At 34.2% G+C, this 21,777-nt stretch overlaps 1 protein-coding gene across 4 annotated transcripts in view; it reads right to left on the bottom strand.

Moving 5' to 3' along the window:
• The window catches only part of SWT1 (SWT1 RNA endoribonuclease homolog), a 74,293-nt gene that overhangs the window by 48,147 nt on the left and 4,369 nt on the right, over positions 1 to 21,777 (bottom strand). For all 4 annotated transcript variants that reach the window (XR_012492946.2, XM_019738097.3, XM_088801630.1 and 1 more), the window contains exons 3-10: positions 19,880 to 19,963; positions 18,342 to 18,400; positions 11,822 to 12,548; positions 8,198 to 8,257; positions 6,838 to 6,967; positions 5,796 to 5,897; positions 5,235 to 5,423; positions 1,535 to 1,628 (exon numbers count right to left, since the gene is read on the bottom strand). Coding sequence is in view for 3 of the 4 variants with exons in the window: in XM_019738097.3 (XP_019593656.3) it covers positions 1,535 to 1,628; positions 5,235 to 5,423; positions 5,796 to 5,897; positions 6,838 to 6,967; positions 8,198 to 8,257; positions 11,822 to 12,548; positions 18,342 to 18,400; positions 19,880 to 19,963 (1,445 nt within the window). In the remaining variant the exon portion in view is untranslated. The remainder of the gene's footprint in view (positions 1 to 1,534; positions 1,629 to 5,234; positions 5,424 to 5,795; positions 5,898 to 6,837; positions 6,968 to 8,197; positions 8,258 to 11,821; positions 12,549 to 18,341; positions 18,401 to 19,879; positions 19,964 to 21,777) is intronic.

The following is a 21,777-nucleotide window of genomic DNA, read 5'->3' as shown; positions in this document are numbered from 1 at the left end:
AAAAACAGGCTCACCTAGAAAATGATAATGCCAGAATTAAAAATAAGGTGGGACTAAAAATTTTCATTTCACTAAAAAATTTCATATCTGTTAATTGCAAAACAGTTGACTGCAGAAATAATAAAGAATTGGTCAAGGCTTACCAATTTAATTTTTATTCTAAATTGAACTAAAAAAATAACAATTACGTAACATTTTTTTCCTCAAATTTGGCTTATCTTAAATTCAAAATGATTACTAATTGTATTAGCACATTACTAATTTTATTTCATCCTTCAACAAACTCCAAGAAATGTTACAGATCAAAACCCAATTTAAAACTTAAGAGATAGAAATTATCGATGTTTCCTTTAATACCAAAAAGAATAACAATATCTTTGAAAACTGCTAAAATGATAATTGACCAAGCTCCTTTACAGGAAAAAATCTTACAGCCATTCATTTTTATAATCACTCCATCCCACAGAGAATTTAGGCAGGATCATGAAACTGTAAAAACTCCGCCTTGCAGTGATTAAAATTCAGACTAAAATTGCAAATTAAAACTGCTCTTCTTGGTTCCTTCAGAGCCTTCTCTCACACATGAAAAATATAATCTCGCTTAGCATTATGGTAGTTTCGCCTTTAGATTTAAGTTATGAAAATATTAGTTGGGAATGGAGGAAAGGAAGGAAGGAAGAAGAGAAGAGGAGGAAAAACAGGGTACTTATACTATGTACCGACACTAAGTCCTTTGTATATACTATCTGATTGAATACAATATCCTCATGAGGTTACACGTAAGGAAACTGAGTTTATTTTACACATGAGGAAACTAAGTTAAGCAACTGTCTAAAAGTCACAAAGCTCGTAAGTGGTAGATCCAGGACTCCACTCCAGGCAGTCTAGCTCTTTAACAGGCACCCAGGACACGACTACAACATAAAGACCCCTTTCCCACAGATTAATTGATTAATTAACCTTCTTGTCTCATGACCACAAAATGTCAGATTTACATCTCTGAACTATTTTATTAGGGTATTAAATTGATTTTTCCCTGCTTTTTTGAAAAGTTTTCTGAATGTTATATAAATTGAAATGATCTTCACCTACTTGAGACTCAAATCTCATTCTTCTGCAATTTACGCATTACGAGAACGTGAGATAGTACAGCATGGCGACTACAGTTAATAATACTGTAATGCATATTTGAAAATTGCCGAGAATACATCTTAAAAGTCCTCATCACACCCAAAAAAATTTTTGCAACTATGCATGGTGAACTAGACCTATTGTGATCATTTCATAATATAAACAAATATAACATCATTAGGTTATTACACCTGAAACTAATATAATGTTATATGTTAATTATGCCTTAATAAAAAAGGAAAAGAATGTGAGATATAATTTAATATGGTTACTGGCAGATTTAGAAATGTATGCATGTTTTTGATGCTTGGTATGGTAGATACAGTATGATTTAAAAAAAATTTTTGGTGTAATTTGCTGTTGTTTTCAAGAAAAAGAAGAAGAAAATGACGATGAAACTCACGTGCACAGAATAACAAGAGAACAAGGGAATAATTCCTGATACTGAAGACAGCATTTCAATACTCGATCATCATTGTTCTCATCACTGAATCCATCTGCAAATTTAGCAAAAGCAACTGTCAATAAACACTAGAAATCTGGGTACCATATGAATAATCTAGACTGCACTTACATATCAGAACATGGTAAACAAAGAAAACTTTTTAAATGAAAAGAGGAAAATAAGACAGCAAAACAATACCTTGAAAATTCTGGATCTAGAACACATGTAGCATAAAGTTCTGAGTTTGATGAAGTGGTTAGTTTACTGCTAAAATGGAATAGGATATGCCTATTAACAGTTCAAAGAAATGTGATCAGTAGGTTACATGCTGGACTAGAAACCAAAAGCTATGAATTCTGGTTTCAATTCAGGCACTTAGGGATTATTTGTAAATTCTATGATTCCGTCATACTTAAAATTATCTCAACTTAAAAGAGATCGGTAAAGTAATAAACAACTGTTCTACCAGCAACAGAACCACTTTCACGTGTCTGCTTTTCCTTACTCTCTAAAGCAATAACATTTAAAGATGTACACGACTGGTTAATAAAAACATATAGGTTTCAAGTGTACAATTCTGTAATACACCATCTATATACTGCATTGTGTGTTCACCACCCAGTCAATTCTCCATCTTTACCATGTATTTTGACCCCCTTTACCCTCTTCTACCACCTCCCCACCTTACCTTCTGGTAACCTCTAAATTGTTCTTTGTCTATGAGTCTTTGTTCACTCAGTCTCGTACAAACTTTTATACATAAGAAATTAACACTATTAAAAACAATAGACAGGAAAATATTTGCAGTGCACAAATGGCTGACTAGCCATATTTCTTCCTTTTGTGAATTACCTATTAATAATAATCTTTGTCCATTTAGGGGAAAGGGATATTTAATTTTTCTAATAAATCTCTATAAGCTTTTCATACAATGACGACACAAGAGAATTACTGTCTATTCCAGGCCATAAGTGATTAAGTACTTTAATACACTAACTCAACCAATCTTCACAACCAGTTTTTGAGCTGGAGGTTGTTTCTCCCCGTTTTATTTACTCAGTTTCCTCAACTTTAACTTTCCCAGGTCAGGTTATAAACCAGGTAAATCAGATTTCAAATCTTATTCTCTTTTCACCATCATAAATATTACAGCAAACAAATACAATTTTGAAAAGAGTTAAGGAATAGGCTAAAATTATAGCCAACTGAGGCTATTTAACATGGATTACGTGCATTTAATTTGAGGTATTTTTCTTTTTTAAATGAAGAAATGCTTGCGTAAAAAAATGTATTGTTGTAATACTCAATGATTATGTAAAGAAAATAATACATGCAAAATGAGCATTACAGTTGGCTGTAAATGTACTTGACAGGTGTAAAGTGTAATTAAAAGTTCATTTTTTCTTGCCTTCCTCCAAACAAGTACTTTAATTTTACTCAATGATCCTGAATTGAGTTTTTTCGTAAGAATTTTAGTTTATCATTAGAATATAAAATGTAATTTTATTATGATAAAAATGACTAAAGATATTTCACAGAAATACCATAAAATCATTATCAGATACTGTTGATAAGACATTATCATGAAAATGATATCAAGAAAATAACATTATCAAGAGATGTCAATAAAACATTATCAATGAAATAAATTTATTAAGTACATTGGATTTTACATAAAGAATGTTTTCAATGATCAGTTTCACAAGAAAACAGTGATACAGAGGAACACCTAAAGGACTTATCTGATATAGACAGTTACAGAAACTATTATTATACCTACAACTTTACAATTAACAAAACTAAAATCAAATAATACCATTCAAACATGAAAGTGAAATTCAGATTTCAAGGAAGACACCTGGAAATTGAAACAACACAGTAAAACAACACAGAAATTTGAGACCACTACTATGATTTCTCCTCCTCGGTCACCAAAGAAGCATAGACTGAAGAAGTCAAAGTATCAAAATGGCACATGAAAATGGAAAAACAAAGAAACATAAGAAGCATCTTTAAATAATCAACGTGGCCAAAATATCTATTCCAAAATGAGCTCTTTTAAAATAATTTTCAAAGCCAATCTACTGAAGGAATTTCTATCTAGGACAAGTGCTTAACCTCTGTGCCTCAATTTCTTCAACATTAAAATGGGGCTAATAAGGGTATCTTACACAGTATTATAAGATTTGAATAAGATATTAGCTGTAAGGCACTTGGAAAAGGGTCTGGAGAATAATGGCCATATAAGTGTTACCTATTATTATCAATATTATTATGTAATAAGATATAATTAGTATCAACAAACTAAAAAAAAAAAAAAGATTAAGAGTAAGCAAAATTCCCACCTCTTACCACGGGCTGGGGTTTTACTGAAATGATGGTTTAGATCAGGGTTTAACTTGTTAATTGTGTGGTGGTTTAAAAAAAAAGTCTTATTTGTTTGCAACAAATACCAAAGTATTTATGGGTACAAATGATATGATATTATATCTGGAATTTGTGTCAAACTACTGCAGGCATTCCAGGGAGTTCCAGGAATAAAATGCTGACAACTACTGAAAATGAGTGACCAGTACATAAGGATTCAACATCATTCTATGTCTGCATTTGAAATTTTGCATAATGAAAGTAAAAAAATAAAAGACTATCTAAGGTGTTTAACATAATGTGTTCAAACATTTTAATATTTTCTTAACTCTAATAAGTGATATTCATTTTTGGTTTTATTTTAAAAGCTTTAAACAAATCACATGAAGTTCCTACTTAAAATACATAAGTATTGCTGGAATATACTAAGAGCTAATAAATATTTGTCAATGGAATGAATAAATGAATGGTGGAGGCTCTTTTTCTTCAAAGATTTAAGACTAAATAGCTGTGCCAAAAGCCTTCTCAGTATTAATACCATGTCTAGATTCATCTCTGGATGAATTCTTTCATATATTATGGTAAATATGAGTACAGTAGACTATATACATGATATTTAAAATAATGTAAAGTCTACGTATATTAATAATTCTCAGTTGGGAAGAAACAAATTTTTACAGAATGAAATAAATCCTCTAAATGGATGTATGAACTCTGTTGAAGCAACAGTGTTGATTTACACACAGGTTTGTTTTTTTCCAAAAAACTTATATAAAACATAAAGAGCACACTCTGGTTCTAAGACTAGAGTGATTTAAAAATGACTTAAAAGAAACTAACATGGAAAAAAAATAAAATCAGAAGATCTACAGACCTTTATTATAGAAACACCCCTTTATTACAAATTCCGACAAACTAGAGGAAAATAATGGCTGCCTCTGCATTATACTAACTGCATGTAGTGATAGGTTAGAAACCTAGATGACTTACGGGCCTCATCACTCAACAATGGTATTTAAAAAAAAAAAGAATCCAAAGTACTGTATTATAGATTACTATGCATACAAGACTTCATAGTCACTATGTGAAATATAAACGTAATGTAAGAAGGTCTAGGAGAAGCAGAAAAATGAAAATTAAAGACCCCTCCCCACCCCAAAACCATCACTATGTTCTGCCATTCACATTCCAATGGTTATAAATTTTTTTAAAGTTTTGCACCGTTTCCCTCCAATGAGTCAGCACCCAAACAAATCTTATATAGGAAGCACCCTGAGAGAGTAATACTTACAAAGTTTTTGAGATGCAAGTTGTATTGACTGACCCCATAGCTTTCTATCTGGATTTCTGAGACTGTCATTGATGAAATGAACCGCAAGTATAGCTTTGCTCTGGGCATATCTGAGTAGCTTTCCTGCCTTCATACGATCTAGCTCTTGCACAACAACCCAGGGAATTATTAACACAAGTCCGTCAAAACCTAAAAAATAAAAAAGATGTCTTAGAAGTGAACAAATATTTATGGAGCTACTAAATTGAACTGCCGTAAGAGAACTGAAAGTTATCAAGTAAGGAATTCACAAACTAAATGAAGAAATAATACATAAAAAATGGAAATTAAAAACAGATGTGTCAAAAGAATGTTGGAGATACTGTAAGAGATAGAAGAATAAGTTTAGATTGCTTAGGTTAACCCGTGAAGGCTGATTTTTTTAAACTTAAGCTTAATATACATGCTTACTAGCATATCCAAATGGAAACGTGTTTGTGGGGAAAAAACCCCACATCCCCACCAACATAAAGTATCAATCAAATAAGAAAATCAGAATCAGTAAGGATGCTTTATAAATACCTGGGATTTCTGTTGTCTTCAAAAGTCTAACAAACTTGAGATGATTCATCAGAATATTTGTGTCAATGACAATTAGAAGCTTTTTGTCTGAAGCAGTACTTGCTAGAGAAAAAGAGCAAAGTTAGATTTCATGACACTTCATAAGACTTCTTTAATAACTGAAATTTTGATATCATAGAACTTTGATATCATTCTTAAGAGAAGGCAATCCTTTAGACAACAAAAACAAAAATGCATTTACTCCAATTCTTAAGAGAAAAGAACAGTAATAACAAATTAATAATTATCTACCAATAGAATATTATGCATTATTTATTTAAATCATAAAATACTGACTTCCCCAGTAGTAACTATGTTGCCACACCCTGTTCTGTACCACTGGTAGCTCTGCACTTAGAAATTATAAACTAATCTTAATATACTCTGAGTGAAATATAATTGAAAGAATAAAAAATATGTAAAAGAAAGAAAACATAATGCTAGCATGATTTCCTAGGGCCATTGTGAGGATCACATAAGTTAATGCACACAAAAACAGTAAATTGAAAAGTTCTATACAAATGTAACGTAGCACTACTATTTTTATAAATATAATTTAAAATAGTGTACTAATAGATTTTGGATAATTTTATCATTATCTTCTCCCAATAATAAGAATAATCAAAATTTTACTACAAATAAGAAATTCATGAATACTTTTGGGAAATTTACATTATTTTTGATCAGTGCTTTACATAGTTAAGACTGTTAAAAGTTATAATACCAGGAATAAAAAGCAACTCATAACTCTGGGTACTGACCCTTGGCAAAAAGAGGAAGAGAAAATATGTCTAACTGCCTGAGAACGTGAGATATATACAAACAAATGATGATAAGAAAAATATTAGACCTGATTCCTGTAGCTAAAAGAAACGCACCAGTTTGTTTCAAATGATCACATTTTAACATTTTTCATCAAAACATTATAAAAGTTGAATTGGCACATTCATTTTTAAGAAAGCACAGGAGGTCATAAACATTATCATATACATATAGGCTATACCAGCAGAGGAATGTACATCATCTTCCACCAAATCAATCTCCATACTCGTTAACTCTCCAGAAGATAGAACAACAGGTAAATCCACACTTTTTTCCACACGTGCAGCATGAAGCTCTTCTACTATCTGCATCTAAATTGTAAAAGACCCGCAGTAAAATATCTTGATTTACTCTGCAGATTAATAAGAAAGCAATTAATTCTTAATTAATTCACTTGAGCTGGTTTGTGTAAAGAAAAATATTTACAAAAATATGGTGGCAGCATGGTAAAATAATACAGATTTATAAACATACGCAGGGTTTTTAAAAAAGCTTTTATTACCTCTGTACCCTTAGGCAAGCAAATTATTTAACTACCTTGGGTCTCAGTTTGCTCATCTAGAAAATAGGAATGTTACGATTTCCTTTCAGTATTTTTGTGAGGGCTAAATGAAATAATCTGAAGCTCCTCACACAGAACCTAGTACATAGTAGACCTTCAAAATAAGTTAATTCTCATGCCTATTCTCACCTCAAAGTACTTTAGGAGCCAAATATGTTTTTACCTGCATGATGACCAGCACACTCCTTGAGATTCCAAGACTGTTTATGAACCATCAGAAATTGAAATCTAGATCTTAAGATCCTTCTCACTTCAGGGAAGTAGTTCCCTAATGTATTGTGATGCAAAGAAACGGAAATATAATCTAGCTTCAGAGCAGAGGTGAGAAATCTTTCTCCTGTCAAGGGGTACTTACCCACAAGGCAGAAAAATACAACTCACGCTCAGTAACGAAAAGCAATTAATAAAGTCTTCCATAAATATAAAAATATGAAGTGTTCTATGAATCTAATTTTAATTTAGAACCAGGGAACATAAAATTCTAAGCAATAATTCCATGAGGATCAATCAGGAGATTCTAGCTGGGAAATCATGCAACAAGTAAAAAAAAAAAAAAAAAAGATATGTATGCACTCTTGTTTTCACTGAACAACATTTTCATCTTATTGCTGATTAGAAAAATTGAGCAAAAAAACATTAGTATCATACTGCATTTTGATACAGTAAATCAAACTGTACTGTACATTAAATTTTGATTTTGAACATTAAATCAAAATTTGCGTAACTTGTGGGCCGCGGGCTCCATGCTCTTTATTCAAAACAGATTAGAGTTTATTAGAAACAAAGGCAAAACAGGTGACCAAGTAAATGTAAATACTTTTCCAAATAGTTTTTGGTGGCTTCATAAAAACTTCCATATTGATTTAAGTATAGACATCAGTATTACCAAGGTTTTTACAGTCATCGTTTTTTACTAAAATAGGAACTGTTTGACTTAATTTCATTAAAAATATTGAAAGTAAATAAGTATATCAGTAACCTCTTGATCTGTATCTTGAATACTTTCAAGGGACACTGAAGAACTTGGTGCTTCAAAACTCTGAAACGAAAAGTAATTTTATTAGTTAAGAATGAGGCGTAAACCTACAGTGGAGTTCAACCTCGGCACTACTGGCTTTTGGGGTGGGGTGATCCTTTGTTGGGGGCTGTCCGGTGCATTGTAGGATGTTTAGCAGTATCCCTGGTCTCACCTACTAGATACCAGTAGCACTAACACCAAACAATCTTGACAATCAAAAACGTCTCCATCAAGTCAACCGCCAAATGCCCCCAAAGGGGTGGAATTGCCCCCAGAAGAGAATTTGCCCCTGAAAAGAACAGCCTCATTCTATTAAGTCATGAAACATGATAGAAATTCTTTAGGGTTTACTCATTCACATATACATTCCAAAAAACACCCATATTCTAACTAGATGCCACCCTAAGAAATAGAAAGAACCACGGCAAACATGAACAAGCTGATCTTTGGCGGTGGGAAATTTTCATCCAAGAGTCACTGAGCCATTTCTAAAAGTGACATAACACAACAACAAAGGGTACTTGAAGATTATAATATGGCTGAGAGGAAAGGCTAAACAATGCAAAGTTGTGTTTATTATACCTGGGTAGAGCACCAGAGGTTTGTGCTATTTCTTTGTCTGCTGGCAGAAGTTGAAAACCTCCCTAATTCCAATTTTTCACTGGCACTTTTGCTGAGCAGAGACCTACCTGACCCAATGTACAGGTAACAGAACTCAGCAAAAGCCACTACTGAACAAAACCATCTAAGAATTCTCCAAGATATCATGCATTTTATAGGAAGCTATATATGGTATAAATTAGAAACCCTCTTTAAAGAAGTGTTGCTTTCTTGGGAATTCGGCTTCTACCTTAACTTCCTGTCACCACTCTTCACATATCACTATATCCATCACACACGTAGGCCCATTAGAGCTTCACTATTCTATGATCCTGGATTTCACAATCCCTTCTCCACCTGACATTAAATCTCCCTAGATCTTTAAGGTTTTCAACTAAGAAGTGCCACATAAGCTAGAGATTATTATCAGGACTTCTTGCAACTCTTGACATTCCAAGTCTTCCTTCTTTCACTTAGGTCACCACTACCCTTCACTCTCTTCGACCACAGGCCACTTCCAGTGACTTCAATATATTTTCTTATCATCTGAAAATCCAGAAAAGTTCATGTCAATTGTTTCTGAGAACTTCCTATTAAAAAAGAAAGTCTTGGTGGGCATTTAACTGTTTGCCTTCCCCTACCACGCTTTAATAAATACATGGATTGGGATAAAGACTTTCCTGAGGATGACAAAAGGGAATTATCAATAATGAGGGTAATAATGGTTTTGTCTACTGGAGTGCTTCTAAACTGAAAACCTGATTATACCACTTCCTTGATTACATTTCAATGGTTCTGCACCATCTACAGGATACAAGACAAAATCTTCCTCATGGGATGCAAAATCATCCATTGTCTGGACCCTGGCTTCCTCTCCTTCTTCATCTCCTATAGATTCTCTACACATCTCAACTGAAGTGCCCGTGTCGCTCTTGCCATGCAATTTCGCAACTCTGTGCCATGACACACGCTAGCAGGACATCATTTCTGCTCCTTCCTCTACACACCCTTCAATACTAAGCTTCAGAATCTCCACCTTAGTGAGCCCTCCCTGAACCACCCCCCAAGCTTACACTAACACCAACCCAACTCTTGGGACTCTAACATTTACTTGACTGTATTGCAACCGTGTTTGTTTACTCATCTTCTTTACTAAAAAGATCATCTTATTTAGCTCTGAATCCCTAATACCTAGAAATGTACCTCATACATAATAGGTACTTTTAATTAACGGTTAACAAACTGATGACTTTCTACTCACAAACTTGTAAGGATTAAGGGGGATGCTGTTTATAAAAGTGGACTATAAACTATAAATTTCTAGAACACTAATTTGCAATATTGGGGGAAGGTGCAATCTATAGCAAAGGACTGTAAAACATAGGAAACAAAATAAGTTATTTTCTCTCAGGAAAGTATAACAGGATTACTAAATAACAGAATTACCACATCCAGAAAATACAATTATTTTCTTGTAAAGTACACTCATTATTTTAGGAAAAGAATGATCTATTGAGGAATTTGTGAGGAAAACAAAACAACAAACATAACATTGAAATGATTCTCTACTGTCAGTAATATATGGAAGATAATATATTCAAGGCAGGAACAATATTTACTTGCTTGCTGCTCCTGTGTCTAAATGACTTTTAATCAGATACGGCTATTATCAAAGGAACAGTTTATAAAGAGCTTTAATTGCAATAACTGTAAAGTAATCATGCAAAAATTTCTTCCCCTACAACTTAATATTCGTGCTATGTCCCTTTTGGTTTGTGTAGTAATTTGATACAGAGACCAAAAGTAATGATAAGATGCACTGCAGGAGGGGAACACCAAGCAATGATACAAAGATGTTCACTGAATGTACTGGCAAGTTCAAGTCCCTTTCTTCCATTTTATTCTAGAGAACTGGTTATAATGCAGGAAGAAAACTGGAGGTTGTTTTCCTTTAAGAAAGGAATAAAAAGAACAAATTCAATTTCTTTCCCACTTTGGAACCTTTCAAGTTCATAGAATGAAAAATACTCCCCCTCAAGCTTTTCCGGCCTCCCTAGTTATACAATCCCTCCATTTTTCATAGGAAGTACCTTACTACTGCAATCTATAGCCTTGATACCTAAAAGCAGTTAGACTCAGCCACTCCTGGTTATACGCAGGCTCTAAATTTCAGAATTTCTGAAGCTCTAAAGTTCTGAAGTTCCAAAGTTCTAAAAATTCTCTCAAAGGTAAGTAATTTCGCCATAGAAACAAAGCTATAGAGAACAGGTTCTCAAATGAGTCCACAAATACCAATTTATTCCATAATTTAGAGGCAAAATAGATGTGCCAAGCCTGCTGGCCAGCATCTCTGCACATGCAGTTAGTGCCCTTTGCCTGGAACACCCCTGCTTCTCCCATCCCACCTCACCTCACCTCTGCCTAAATAACTCCTAGTCACTTTTTAGTTCTGTTTAAATGTTAGTGCCCCTGGTAAACCTTTCTTCACGAATCCCTCCACAGTGTAGAGGTCATGTTGACTCCCTGCTGCGAACACTCATCACTAGACTTAGGTGATTGCTGTGTCTCACCTGAATAAGTCTCTGAAAGCAGAGAATGTGTGTCCCTTACAGTTTATTTTACTGTGTTGCCTGGTACACAGCAGCATTCAAAAAATAATCTGCTAAAGGAATAAACTATTCAGAATACTAACCCCTGGGTGTTCCATAGTACCTGGCGTTAAAAGAAACTCCTAGGAGACTGTCACAGTGCTTTTCTTACCTGTGACTGCTTCTTTCTAAATTTTTACACATTCTCTTCTATTATGGATCCTTGATACTTTCCAGAATTATCTTCCTAAGGAAGTTGGAATTAAGGGGTAAAATAAAGGAGCCAGCACATATCTTGCTGACTAAATTCAAATCAGCCCTCTAGAGGAATAAAGCATCATCAGTTGTTTTATTACTCTTTGCTGAAACCTATTTTCTTTATTTTGCACTACTTTACCTGGGTCAGGGTTTCACCAGAACTTGAATCATTACTTTCTTGATGCTCATGATATTTTTCTTTCCACTCAGGAACAGTCTGTTTATATGTGGAATCTGAAAATAAATGTTTACTTTTGTGCCTCGTCAAATTTAATGAAACCTGAGAGCTTTCCAGGCATTCTTTTTTCTTCTGCTTAGGCTTTGATTTGTTAGAATTTAGACTGAAGACATTTTCTTCTACAAGCTTCTGATGAGTATCATGGCATTTTACTGGGATTTTGAAACTGATCTTCCTTCTAGATTCGAGGGGCTCGAGTATCTTGTTGGAATTATAATCCTGAAAAGACTGGATTCTCTTGCATTTTTCCAAAACACATTTTTCAGAACTGTCTCTAGACTTACTGTGCCTTCCTTTCTTGAGTTCTTTCATCTTCTCCGTCTGAGCAAGTGAATGAGGACATTTTCTTTCACTTGTCTGGCCTTCAGCTTTAGATTTCATATCTTTGGGAGTCTTAGGACTACTGAGGTTCTTAATTCCATGGTCAAGTATACGCCCAACATTTATCAATTTAATATCTTTAAAATCTACACATTTATTTATGTCTTTTTTAGTCCCATTTGTAGAAGGACTCTGTGGAATGATTTGATTATCATTTGAATATGATGCTTCTTGGAGATTAACAGGTCCTTGAGATGAAGAATTGATTTTTGGCCTCTTTCTTGGAGTTTCAGTGTCTACATTGAGTCTGTGAAGCAACACAGAAACCTAGGTTACATTCCAATTACACATGATTATACATAATTTTCACTGCATCATTTTAGTAGGAAATGACAGAACTAGCCTGACACAAACTTCGTAAATAGTAGAAATGACTACATTAAAAAACGAAGTGGAAAGGATTATTAAACAAATGGTGTTGAAATAATTGGTTTGCTGCTTGGGGAAAAAAACAAATTTACAGCTTTATAAAATACCAGACAACATAAATTCCAAATAGATTAAACACTGAAGTACAAAATAATTATTATTATCATAATTGCTATAATTCATATAAAACCCTTAAAAACTACAGGAGGAAAAAAGGAAATATCTATCTGATTTCTTAAAAGAACTTCCTAAACTTAACAGCAATGGGAAAAATCACAAGGTAAATAGTAAATGTAAATGACTATTTACTTTAAAACTTTAGCATATTAAAAATAAACAAAATTCAAAGAACTGGGAAATGGCGTTTACTATATATGTGATAGCTTATTAGCCATAGTAGGTAAAAAGCTCATGAAAAAGTACTAAGGCAAGGATGCCCACTTTTATTCAACATAGTACTGGAAGTTCTAGTCACAGCAATCAAACAAAAGAAAATAAAAGGCATCCAAAATGGAAAGGAGGAAGTAAAATTGTCATTATTTGCAGATGACGATACTATTACATTGGTGCAAAAGTAATTGTGGTTTAAAAGTTTAAAAATAATTGCAAAAACTGCAATTACTTTTGCACCAACCAAGATTCCACCAGATTCCACCAAAAAACTATTAGAATTGATAAATGAATTTAGTAAAGTAGCAGGATACAAAATTAATATTCAGAAATCGGTTGCATTTTACATACCAATAATGAACTATCAGAAAGAGAAATTAAGAAAACAATCCCATTTACAATTGAATCAAAAAAAATAAAACACTTAGGAATAAATTTAACCAAGGAAGTAAAAGACCTGTACTTCAGAATATTGTAAGACACTGAAGAGAGAAATTAAAGAAGACACAAATAAATGGAAACACATACCATGCTCATGAATAGGAAGAATTACTAGTTAAAATGTCCATACTACCCAAAGAATATATAGATTCAAGGCAATCCCTATCAAAACACTAATGGCATTTTTCACAGAACTAGAACAAATAATCTTAAAATTTATATGGAATCATGAAAGACCCCGAATAGCCACAGCAATCTTGAGAAAGAAGAACAAAGCTGGAGGTATCATGCTACCTGATATCAAGTTATACTACAAGGCTATAGTAATCAAAATAGCATGGTATTAGCATTAAAACTCATAGATCAATGGAACACAATGGACAATCCAGAAATAAATCGATGTCTACATGGTCATTTAATCTAAGACAAGGAAGCAAGAATATACACTGGGGTAAAGACAGTCTATTCAATAAATGATGCTGGGAAAACTGAACAGATGCATGCAAAAAGATGAAACTGGACCACCTTTTTATGCCATATACAAGAATAAACTCAAAATAGATTTAAGACATAAACCATAAAATTCTTAGAAGAAAATACAGGAAGTAAACTTGAAAATACAGGAAGCAAACCATTAGTAATATTTTTACTGATAGATCCCCTCGGCAATTGAAGCAAAAGAAAAACTAAACATATGGGACTATATCAAACTAAAAAGTTTTTTCATAGCAAAGGAAACCATCAAGAAATCAAAAAGACTTCCTACTGAATGGGAGAAGATATTTGCCAAAGACACATCTGATAAGGTGTAAATATCCAATTTTTATTTGAAAAGAAACCCATACGACTCTACACCAAAAATCAAACAATCCAATTAACAAATGGGCAGAGGACATGAAGAGGCATTTCTTCAAAGGGTCATACAGATGGCCAGTAGACATATGAAAAGATGCTCAACGTCACTAATCATTAGAGAAATGCAAATAAAACCACAATGAGATACCACCTCACTCCTGTCAGAATGGCTATCATCAATAAATCAAAAGACAAGTGTTGGCAAGGATGTGGAGAAAAGGGAACCCTTGTGCACTGCTGGTAGGAATGCAGATTGGTGCAGCCACTAAGGAAAACAGTATGGAGGTTCCTCAAAAAATAAAAAATAAAACTACTTTATGACCCAGCAATTCCACTCCTGGGTATTTATCCAAAGAAATCCAAGATATAAAAATACATGCACCCCTGTGTTCACTGCAGCACTATTCACAATAGCCAAGATATGGAAACAACCAAAATGCCCCTCAATATACGACTGGATAAAGAAATTGTGGTACATTTATATAATGGAGTATTACTCTGCCATTAAAAAAAGAATGGAATTTTACCATTTGCAACAACATGGACGGACCTAGAGGATATTATGCTAAGTGAAATAAGTCAGACTGAGAAAGACAAATACCATATGATCTCACTTATGTGTGGAATCTAAAGAACAGAATAAATGAGCAAACAAAACAGAAATAGACTCATAGATACAGAAAAAAAACTGATGGTTGCTAGATGGGAGGGGGGCTTGGGGGACGGGTGAGAAGGTGAGGGGATTAGAAAATACAGGTTGGTAGTTGCAGAATAGTCTCAGGGATGAGAAATACAGTATGGGGAATATAGTCAATAATGTTGTGAAGACTATGTGGGGTGTCAGATGGGTGCTGGACTTCTCGGGGGGAATCAGTTCATAGATTATATAAATGCCTAACCACTGTGCTGTACACCTGAAATGAATATAAAATAATATTAAATGTCAACTATAATTTTATATATTATACATATACATATATATATGGTCACAGGATGTAAAGTACAGCATGGGGAATATAGTCCATGGTATATTGTAATAGCTATGTACGATGTCAGAGGGGTAGTAGACTTGATGGGGTTATCACTTTGTAAGGGATGTAAATATCTAATCATTACGTTGTTTTGTACACCTGAAACTAATAACAAAATTAAATTAAATTTAAAAAACACTAAGGCTCTAGAACAGCACATAAACAAAAAAATGAATAAAAGAGGAAAAGTGAAAGGCTAATAAACATTTGGGCAAATTTAGACATGCTAATTAGAACAATATACCATTTCCATCTAAATTAGGAAAGATTTTAAAATAACATTAAATACTGGCAAGGAGTTGTAAAATGGACTTTCTCTCATAGGTTGCTGGTGGCAATTCAAAATGATAATAGTTCCACAAAGAAATTTGAAATACAATTAAGAATTCTTAAAATGTTCATATTCTTTGACTTCTCAGTAATTCCCATTTTATAATTCTATACCAAGGGGAAAAAAATCAGAAATGAACTAGAAAGAAAAAAGGAAAAAAAAAAGATTCAATTCAGGACGATTATAATCGGAAAAGATCAGATAAAAGGTAAATACTAAAATTTTGGAAATGACTGAGAAACATGTCATTTTATCAAATACGAGAGAATATCACAGTCATTTCAAATGATCTTTATGAAAAGTTTTCAATAACAAAACATAGATACAACATTAAGCAAAAAACAACCAGGACACAAATCTGTGTATATAAGGTGGTCTCGACAATTTTAATAAACATAGTGAAAAGGACAGAAAGAAAAGTGCCAAAATGTTAGAAGTAGCAATAGCTAGAGGTAATAATATTTTTCCACTTAATAAAAGTAGAAAAAACAGGAAACATTTCCATGTAACACAATCCATTAATTTAATAAATCCCGAGCGCCTTCTGAGTGCCTGTCACTCTGCTAGGCACTGGAGGACACATCAGATGGAGTCTTTACCCTGAATTAGCTCACAGTCAATGGTAAAGATGCAATTTTAATAACAAATCCCACACACTGAAAGTGCACTGCTTGAAGAAATGCTTTCTGAATCTTTTTAAAAGCAGACTTAAGATTGTTGCCCTTGCTTATATTCTCATTGCTAACAGATCTGTATGTACTTAAATTATGGAGCTGGAATTGTGGTAATGGTACATGTAACTGGCTTTCAGGATGACTAAATTCTCTGCTTTTCCATCTGCATCTCAGCTTTTAATGTCTGTACACCAATTTCGGGACCTCTCCTGTAGTTAAATAGGGAGATTTTTTTACAGAAGATGCCATATATTGTAAAGAAATACTTACAACCTTAAGGCAAATAAGTTTGTTTACTTCTCCAATAAGTAAACAGCAAATGAACCACTTTCTCTGCAGGCAAACAATGGTTGCTTGAAATCTTGCACTGTTGGTGTTGATGTCTGCGAGGCATGGTATGACAGCTTTCTTTTGTCCAAGCAACATTTTAAATATACAATAGCTCCTATACTATACTGTTTAAATATATGCCAAAGCAATTTTAAAATATCGTGTATGCCAAATTTTCTGAAAATTTCACTACAAGTTACACCTAGAGTGCTCGCTCATATTTGAAAGTGAATATTCAATATTAACAATAAATCCAAATACCATGCCTGTTCATGTTATTAATGTTGGTAGCTTGATTACATATGAGAATCACACAATGGCAAGGTCATTGATCACATGTGGGCTCAGGGATGCAGAAATGTTGTTGAAGTAGGCATTCAACTATTCAGCCTTGCAAGGGTTGAATCCAAATAGCAGATTTTGAGTAAATGCTGAAGCCAAGTTGAATTTCACTGCATTCGTAGAATAATTTGGATCTTACTCTCAAAAAAATTCAATATTATTTTTTCCACCTCCCACAGACTATGTAGACAAATCAGAAGTCTCTTTAATGCGCTTACACATGGATATGGATATAAAATCCAGGGCTAGAAAATGTACCCTTAAGCAAAAGGTAACTAGTGAAAAATCACAGTATTTTCTTTATTTATTTTTATTTTTTTTATTTGTCAAGCAATGTCTTAGAACTTAAAATAAAATTTTAAAAAGTACACTGATATAAAAGGCATTAAAATATAGTTTGGAAATTTAGAAAGTGACAGTTAACATAACATGAAATTCGTGACAGAATATACTTCAACAGATAGTAATATAGAAGGCAAGTATCACAAAAAATAGAAATGATTCAGAAGAAAAACTGAAGAAGAGTCAGAGGCAAGTTAGATTTTTTTATTTTTGTTTTTTGCTTTTAGCAAATATTAACTGAGTTTGTGAGCTTGTCTGGGAAGCAGAACTTTTATTTATATATTTAATACTATTTAAATTGTTTTCCCATAATTCTTTATCTTCAGAGAAACTTTGATCTTATCACCTTTTATCATGCATTATACTTTTTATACTTATTTACTCAAATTGGTGGCAAGAAATTCCTTCACAACAAAATTCTCTGAAATTTTTATCCGTAAACACAGAAATTAAAGAATGATTTCCATTATTCCCATCATTATTTCCCAAGTTCTCTAGTTGCAACCACATCCTGTTTAATGAACATGGTTTTAGAGCCATATCAATTCAATAAGCTATATATTCTCAAGTAAGATAATTTATCCAAAATTCCAAATCAGCCTCATAACTTCTTCCATGACTGTATGTAATGAAGTGACATACCTTATAAGGGTGGGTCAAAATCAAATCACTTAAGATAAAAATCTACGTTTTATTTGAAAATGTCTTTTACATAGTGTAGAATTCTGATAAGACATTTTATTTCACTCAACTTTTTCTTAAATGTATACGAATATGAAGAAAATACAAAAATCATAATCTGTGATATAGCTAGAAATATTTGCATGCAAAACAGTACTAACCAAAGTAAGCAAAGGATTTGGCAAGTCTAAATATTTAAGTCTCGCAATTCTAGGACAAAAAGTAAAAAGATATCAAGAAAAAGGGAAATTTACCTTTTCCGTTCTTGTGTTCTTTTTATATTACAGTACAGAATGTCTGTATCATCTGATTTCTGAAAGAAAATAACGTGTCATTTAAGAAATATAAGTTGTGCACTGGAATTATAATTACAGGGGAGGAAATTGGGAGATAATTGTTTTCCATACCTATGAGTTGAACTGTTTATTCTCCACCACCCTAATCTTTCTACATACTCTGGGGATACAGGGCTAGGTACAAGAAAAATAAGACAGAAATGGGATATCATCCCTGTCTTAAAGAGCTTAGTGTAAAGTCAAAGAATAAAGTAAAGAGAAGTAGAAGGATGTACAAACAACCTAATGTAAGGACATCATTAAGTATCAAAACAGAAGAATTGACAAAAGGTTGTAGAAGAGTTCAAAACATCAACCACCAAAAGTTGGAACATACTTAGTTTATAAGGTGGATAAAATATATGTTAAAGATTGAATAAAGATTAATGGCAAGAAAAAAACAGCATTCTCAGCTAAGAATGCTTAGGTAGCTTAAGAAGCTGGAGTTGACTGGTACAAGTTCAGCAGAGAGAAAATAAACCAGCCTAGCAGGAGCAGACGCTCTGAGGAAGAAGAAAACGGAAAGCTGGATAGTTCAGGTGTGACCAAACTTAAGCGAGTCCTGAACGACAAACTAAAAAGTGAGTGAAGGTTTTTCAACAGAGAAGAAATATGATAAAATCAATGTTCAGCAACAATAAGCTGAAACAGCAGTTTCATTATATGAAAACAAATTCTTCGAAACATAATTCTGCTTTCCTGGAACTTTCACACTACCTTTTCTTATTCCCCACAACTCTGTAGCTATCCCAATAGAAACCTAACTTCAACTCGAATGTAGTAAGTACTTCACCAACCACCCGTGTTCAGTCTGATGACACTGTTTTCTTCAGAAAGTGTGAGAATAGAAAGAACCCTGGACTTAGCTCTTCTGCTGATACAACAGGTCCTCAAATAACATCACTTTGTTCATCATTTCATTATAACGTTAAGGAGATGCTGTAGGAACTTAACTCTTATTTATATCAATTAGTCTACAGTAAAATTGGTTTCCTTATACATCATTGCACTTATAAACACAGAACCTATCAATGACATTAAGTGAGGATTTACTGTACAATTTTATGTCTTTGGATAAGCCATTTAACCTTCTGGATCCCAATTTCTGAATCAAAAAATGCAAACACTGTATCTGCCTCGGCTACTCAAAAGGACATTATGAAGACAGATATAACCATATGTGGGAAAAGACATTAAAAAAATGGCTAAATTTATATCCCCGTTGTCTTAATCCCACATGATAGGGTCTGCCAACCCACAGAAATAAATGCTTTTTTATGAAGAGAAGGAAGAAAAACCCAAACTGGTTTTCCTTCCGTTGGCTATCAAAAAGTTAAGTGTAATACAGAGAAAAAAACGAGTGGAAAAGTGGCAGGGGAATTTGTACCATAAACCCTCTAATTGTACACTAAAACATTAATGTAAATAAGTTTTAGAGTTAGTATCTAAATACTCACCAGTTTTCTCTTCTTTGATGAAAAGGATCTTATAGAACAAGCTGAACTAGTAGAACTGGTTGAGGCTTTTTCCTCTTTCTTATCCTGATTGCCATTTGGAAAAAAGGAAAGAAAACCACAAAAATAAAGCACAGCATAAAACAGGATTATTTCATCACTGTTACAAATCAACGTTCCTTGTACATTGATAATAAACTTCAGAGGGGAACAATGTTCAAAGGTATACAAACTTTGGTAAGAGGAAGGGAAACTCAACTAGATGGGAGACTCAACTAGAAATCAGAAGATCCAGGTGCTTTTCAGTGAGAGATGAAATAGGATACAGGTGTTACAGCAGAAGGCCAGCTGACATGGCAGGTCAGATAAGGACACTCAGGTGGCACTGCCATGGTGGAATTCAGTCTTCTACAAAGCAAAACCGTATTTCCAGTTATTTTTTAGGGGACCCTGAATTCAACAGAGCCAGGACAAACATATTCTGAGTACCTACTATGTACCAAAGGCATTCTAGACAGAAGGGACAGATGAATGAAAAAACTGTAAAAGTCCCTGCCCTCATGGAGGTTCAAATCTAGTGCAGGAATTTACAAATAAGCAAGCGAGACATTTAATGTGTCACATTATGCTATGGAAAAAAATGAAGCAGACAGAAGGGTCAGGAAGGGCTGGGAGGAGGAGGTAGATAGAGGCAGCTGCTATTTTAAACAGAGTAGTCAGTAAAGGCCCCACTGATAAGTTGCCATGTGAATGGAGACCTAACAAAGTGATGGAACAAACCATGTGAATATCTAGGGAAAGAGTTCTCAGTTCAAAGCGAATAGCAGCATCTGCAAACCTCCTGAGGCAGGAACGTGCCCAGCTTGTTGGAACAGCAGGGAAGCCCTGGAGTGCAGAAAGTAAAGGGAGAACCAGACGGAGATGCGATGGGGAGAGCAGGTCACTTTGTCAGCCCCAGCAAGGACCTCAGCTTTCACTCTGGATGAAGTGGAAAACCACGAGAAAGCACTGAGTAGAGGAGTGAGGTGATCTGACCTATATTTTAATAGGATCACTCCAGCTGCTGTGTTGAGAAAAGAACACAAGGAGGAAAAGGTGAAAGCAAAGAGATCGATTTAGAAACCACTGGAATAATCTCGGAAAGCAAGTCGATTGCCTGGATCATAGTGATAGCAGTGGAGAAGGGAGTGAGCCTGAGTATGTTAGTAAAAGACAGCTGACAGAATTTGCTAATAGACGGGATGCAGGTAGAGAATAACAACCAGGGTTTTGGACCAAGTGACTGAAAGAATGGAATCGCAATGTACCACATCATTGGGAAAACTGAGGCTGGGCACTTGAAAGGGTTAAGATGAGGAGGAACTAGCAAAGGACACTGTGAAGAAGTCACCAGTGAGGAGGAAAATCAAAGTATGGTGTCTCAAAAGCTAAGTGATGAAAGTGTTTCCAGGAGAAGGTGTCATCAGCTGTGTCAAATATCGCTGATTGGTCAAGTCAGATGAGGTCTGAAAACTGACCAATGGATGTAGCACGTGGAAACCATTGCTGGCCTTGGTGAGAGCAAATCTGGAGAAGTGACAGCAAAAAAAAAGCCTAATTCAAATAGTTGAAGAGAGGATGGGAGGAGAATTGCAAACAGCACGCCAATTATTAGTGTCAAATAGGGGACACACACGTCAAGGACAGCAGAGTACTCTAGGGCCACCCGCCACGGTCCTCTTTCCAACACCTGGGAGGCCACATTAGTAATCAGAAGGGTAGTATACAAGAAACAAACACCAAAAAGTGTAACGATCTCTAGCATGCTTCATTCAAATGATGAAAAAGCTTTGTGAACGAACCTGCTACCACGGAAATCACATCTTCAGTGAAGACTCACCTATGCCAGACTGTAGTCTCTC

The sequence above is a fragment of the Rhinolophus sinicus genome, chromosome 11 (genome assembly GCF_057876585.1).
Source record: "Rhinolophus sinicus isolate RSI-liver-muscle chromosome 11, RSI-T2T, whole genome shotgun sequence".
NCBI lineage: Eukaryota > Metazoa > Chordata > Mammalia > Chiroptera > Rhinolophidae > Rhinolophus > Rhinolophus sinicus.
The sequence above is the reverse complement of the archived record's forward strand: the minus strand, read 5'-3'. Positions and strand labels throughout refer to the sequence as shown.